This window comes from Octopus bimaculoides, chromosome 14, assembly GCF_001194135.2.
Source record: "Octopus bimaculoides isolate UCB-OBI-ISO-001 chromosome 14, ASM119413v2, whole genome shotgun sequence".
NCBI lineage: Eukaryota > Metazoa > Mollusca > Cephalopoda > Octopoda > Octopodidae > Octopus > Octopus bimaculoides.
This window is the reverse complement of record NC_068994.1, coordinates 59266025-59270881: the sequence shown is the minus strand read 5'-3', so window position 1 is coordinate 59270881 and position 4857 is coordinate 59266025. Positions and strand designations below refer to the sequence as shown.

Below are 4857 nucleotides of genomic sequence, written 5' to 3'. Positions count from 1 at the left end.
GTTATAATTGCATGCAATTATAACATGCGTTTTCTCCAATCCTTAAATTCTTATATATATATATATATATATACACACACACACCCATACGTACACACATGTTCACACATACATACATAATACATACATGCATATACATACATACATACATACATACTCGTATATACATTCAGACATATATATATATGCAAACATTCATACATAGACATACACATACATACAAGTAAGGTAACAATCTCAGCGCTGGCTTCAAATTTCGCCAAGGTAAACATTGCACTTTGTGTTTTAGGGATCGATGAATTGCGTAACTGCCACACAAGTGGAGTAGGTTCTTCTATTTCGTTCAATGTTTCCGAAATCAGGTGTGGCTGGACCTGGAGGGAAATGGTTGAGCTCCTTTAGGTTAAAGTTGGTCAAGACATGCTATATGTGACGATGGTGGTCCTCTGGCGACTCCCTGCCCACCAGGGGTTGAAGGCCCGAGGAAGGCAGTCAGAACGAACGAACGTACATAGACAAACAGACAGATTAACAGGCCTCCGCAATACCACGAATGAATAGGTCCAGGTCAAATGTGAAACACAGGCCCCATTTCAAACTCCTCATCAAATACTTAAGAGATCAATGCTAAATACACGCGATATACGTATGAGTTCTGGATATATACCCGTGTACATGAAGTGAATATAATATACATACGTGCAACAGAAAAAAAAAACAAGCAAAAAAAACAATTAGAACGGTTCACCTATATACATGTGTGCGTACGCGCATATGTATAAAAGTAATTCTCTTTGAAAGATTCCTTCTTTTGCTAGTAACCAACGGAAGTGGGTTCCCTTCAAAAACCGTCATCTGCCCCCAAGATCACCCTAACCCTACCCCACCTTCTCTTTACAAAAGTATTTATTTCTTTCTCACAACATTAGTTTTCTCTTCTTAAATGTTTACAACTTTACTCTTTCATCGTCGCGGCATAGCAACCCCCTCCCCTCCTTTGTTATGGCCTAATTTTCCTGTTAGATTTGATTTGTTGACCCGTTTAACACCACCCTTCTTACCTGGCTCTTACGATGCCTTCAACGGAGTCCATCCTGTTTGTAAATCTTTGCGACAGGTTTCCGCCGATCTGGGTATTCTTCAGCGACATGACGTGGACTCCCAGTGCCCGGGAAAAGACAAATATTACTGAGAGGACGCGCTATTTTTTAAAATTCATTTATTATTAACACTACTTCATTTTCATTTTCCCCTTTTTTCCCCCTCTTTTTTTCTGCAATTTTGCACCCACGAAAGCCGTCCATGTGGCTCCACCCACGCTACGTCACTGCTTCCTACACCATTCGATCTTGGAGACCCCGAAAAGAGCGATGGGTACTGCCCTTCTTCCTCATTAAAAAACAAACAAACAAACAAAAAGAACCCCTAAAAAGTTTTAGATGCAAAACAACGTTGGCAGTAAGGTGGGGGTGGTGGTGAACTTTCCCTAATTTTCAGCTTATGAAGTGGGGTGCGGGAAGTTATAATGCCTGATCCCGCCTTCGCAACCCCAGCATCTCGGACTTAAGGGCACTGCTAAGGTCCTTATACCAAGTTCCAACGTAGCATTCCGAATTTTACCCCATGTATACACACACACACACACACACACACACACACACACACACACACACACACACACATACATACATACATACATACATATATATATATATATATATATGTGTGTGTGTGTGTGTGTGTATGTATGCATACACGCGCGTATATACATACATACATATATAAATACACACACACACACAAATGTATATGTATATAGTTTCGAATGGAAAGAGGTTGTTTTTTCACAGGGATTCCTTACCGGCCTTCACCATTAATATATATATATATATATATACACACACACACACACACACACACACACACACACACACACACACACACACACATGCACACGCACACGCACATGCACATGCACATACACAAGCATACACTTATCGAAAAGCTGAGAAAGTCCTGAAATTGAATAGAAGACATTAGCAATATGAAAAAGTATCGTTAAAAGTTACCAGCAGAAGCGCAGGAATAAAACCAGTGATAATCCTAGCAATACAACCGACAGTCCGTACATAGCGTGTAATTGGATCTTATTTGGCAGAATGAGTGAAAGAGAAAAAGAAAGCCAGAGAGAGAGATGAAAGTCGAATGTGAAGGCTGTTTGGATTGAGTCACGTGCTATTAACAGCATTAACACTTATATAAGACAACTGTGATAGCTTATCACCGGTCTGTTCTTATCTTTGGCGGTTATTATACTTACGAAAAAGAAAAAAAAAACGGGCTAACGAGGTGGTTTCTAAGTAGGCGTTTGAATAACTAAAAACAGCAGTCAAATCTTGCACAAATCACATTCTTACGTCCCAACAGAGAGGGAAAAAAAAGAGAAAAGAAAGTCGTTGGGACGTTTTTGCTCAGTATGGCTCTACTGAATCCAGGTTGAGGTGGGCCTGAACAACAAGAAAAAATAAAACAGCTTAAGAAATCATCAAGCGCCCTGTCACACACGTACAAAACGCGCGTGTGTATATTAAAGAGTATTAATTCTTATAAATCAATCAAAGGAGCTGACAGCGTTTTGAACCTTTGTAGGAGAAAAGATCATGGGATGGAAGAGATTTCCCAGAGAGAAACATCCAGGAAATAAGGATTAAATAACGTCGTGGGAGAAGAAGGAAAGAATGGTGATGAAAAGTGAGTATGGAGTGATGAGTATTGAGGAGGTCAAAGACGAATTTAATGTTGGCGTGGCCCTAAAATTATACAATATCTTGGAAGTCCCTTGTTGAAAGATTACACCTGGTTCCACAAATATTGAAAACAGGAAGCGCAGGAATAAAACCAGCGATAATCCGAACAATTGATTATTTTGAGGGCCTCTGTAGATTGCAAAGCCTCAGACTGAAGTTGATTTAGTTCCTGTCCTAATTTCGGCCTTGGCAGTCGAGGGAATGCAAAGGATCGAGGGCCAGCACAATAATAGAAAGAAGAAACTGTATAAGTGCGAGGAAATGGTTAAAGTTGCTGATGGTATTACTTGTGAGCCTGTTGAATTGTCTTGGACAGGGATTGTCAGAAATGAAAATAGGTTTATGGTAGAGACAAATTGATTTGTTTCATAGAATTCAGATGGGTTTAAAATTTTTAAACTTGTTTAACTCCATGTAAAAGAAAGTACTGGGGTTGATTTGTTTGACTAAAATTCTTGAAGGCGGTGCCCCAGCATGGCCGCAGTCCAATCACTGAAACAAGATCAAAAGATCCATACATGTAATCAAAGCTGAGGATGAAGAGCAATGGTCCAGGGCCGAAGAATTTAGATCCCAAGGAATCTGGACAAAACGTGATCTGCCAAAAACGGAAGATTGCATGATGTGATCTTTGGTGATTGGAGCTCTTTCGCTTCTTTTTCTACTCCAATCCTTGCGGGACCATCTCTCCCAACACTAACTAACTTGCACAGATAGGGGAATAGGGAAGACGTCATGGTGCAGATTATGCGGAGAGATAAGCACGTAGGAAGACATATTTTGCAAGATTCTCGACTGCACTTAACCTGGAGAGATATGAACGATGCAATAGCAATATCCTCAAAGCATGGCTGACGTCTTGTATGAAGGACAGAAAAAATAGTGGACCTTCATAAGACCAATTCCAGCCGTTTATTTCATGAGGGAAGAGAGAAAGTCGACTTCATCTAAAAAGACTAAGAAGAACCTCGTGCAAACGGGGCAGTCACGGTGAATCTGGGGAGGAAACTTCACTTAAGCCGCCAGTACGTTTAAACATCTCTTAGTCGTGACAGTCGTATTGTCTGATGAGGTGGAAGAAGATGATTCTAACTGAACTCAGAGTTTTGTGAGAACAAGTTTCAAAGAAAAAAGCCATCAGTAGAAAGATCTGAGTCAACAGTGTGAAGAAAAAGAGAGGTGGGTGTGTGGCTGTTTTCAGTTAAGGTTGGCCAAGTGTGTACGTACGTACATACATACATGTTGGCGCAGCATTAATACAAGAAGGTAAACCTATTGCATTTGCCTCAAAAGCTCTCTCACCCACAGAGACAAGGTATGCGAACATTGAAAGAGAACTCCTGGCAGTAGTATACGGCTGTGAAAAATTCCATACATACCTGTATGGCAGACATTTCAATATTGAATCAGACCATCGCCCGCTAGAACAAATAGACAAAAAGAACCTCACAAAATCACCAGCCAGACTACAAAGGCTACTGTTGAGGCTCCAAAAATACGACTACAACATCAGGTACAAGCCAGGAAAGGACCTGATATTAGCAGATGCTCTTTCCAGACTATCCTCACATGATAAACAGGAGATGGAAGGACTAAGTGTAAAGGTCCACCACATTGTAAATGTGACAAGCACAAAGCTGGAACAAATAAAAGAAGAGACAAGCAAAGATGAAGAACTCCAGCTCCTTACTCAGATGGTGATTCAGGGGTGGCCAGAGAAGAGACATCAGGTGCAGCCCCTCATTCGTGAATATTGGGCCATCCATGATGACATTGCAGTGGAGAATAGAATCCTGATGGCTGGATCCCGAATAATCATACCCAGATCAATGAAAAAAGAAATTCTTGAAAAGATCCACCAAGGGCATCTGGGAATGGAAAAATGCAAACTCCGAGCTAGGTCAGCCGTATATTGGGTAGGCATGTATAAAGACATAGAGAAGATGGTTTCTGCATGTCACATCTGTCAAAAGCACAGAAACACACAGCAAAAGGAGGAGATGATGTCCAGTGACATTCCGAGAAGGCCATGGCAAACTATTGGAGTAGA

The 4857-nt window shown here is 40.9% G+C and overlaps 1 protein-coding gene across 2 annotated transcripts in view; it reads right to left on the bottom strand.

Moving 5' to 3' along the window:
* LOC106878004 (cytochrome P450 3A24) overlaps positions 1 to 2220 on the bottom strand; it is a 46481-nt gene extending 44261 nt beyond the window's left edge. For both annotated transcript variants that reach the window (XM_052972880.1, XM_052972881.1), the window contains exon 1: positions 2070 to 2220. In XM_052972880.1, coding sequence (XP_052828840.1) covers positions 2070 to 2131 — 62 coding nt within the window. In that variant the 5' untranslated portion in view covers positions 2132 to 2220. The remainder of the gene's footprint in view (positions 1 to 2069) is intronic.
* Between the last annotated feature and the right edge of the window lie 2637 nt (positions 2221 to 4857).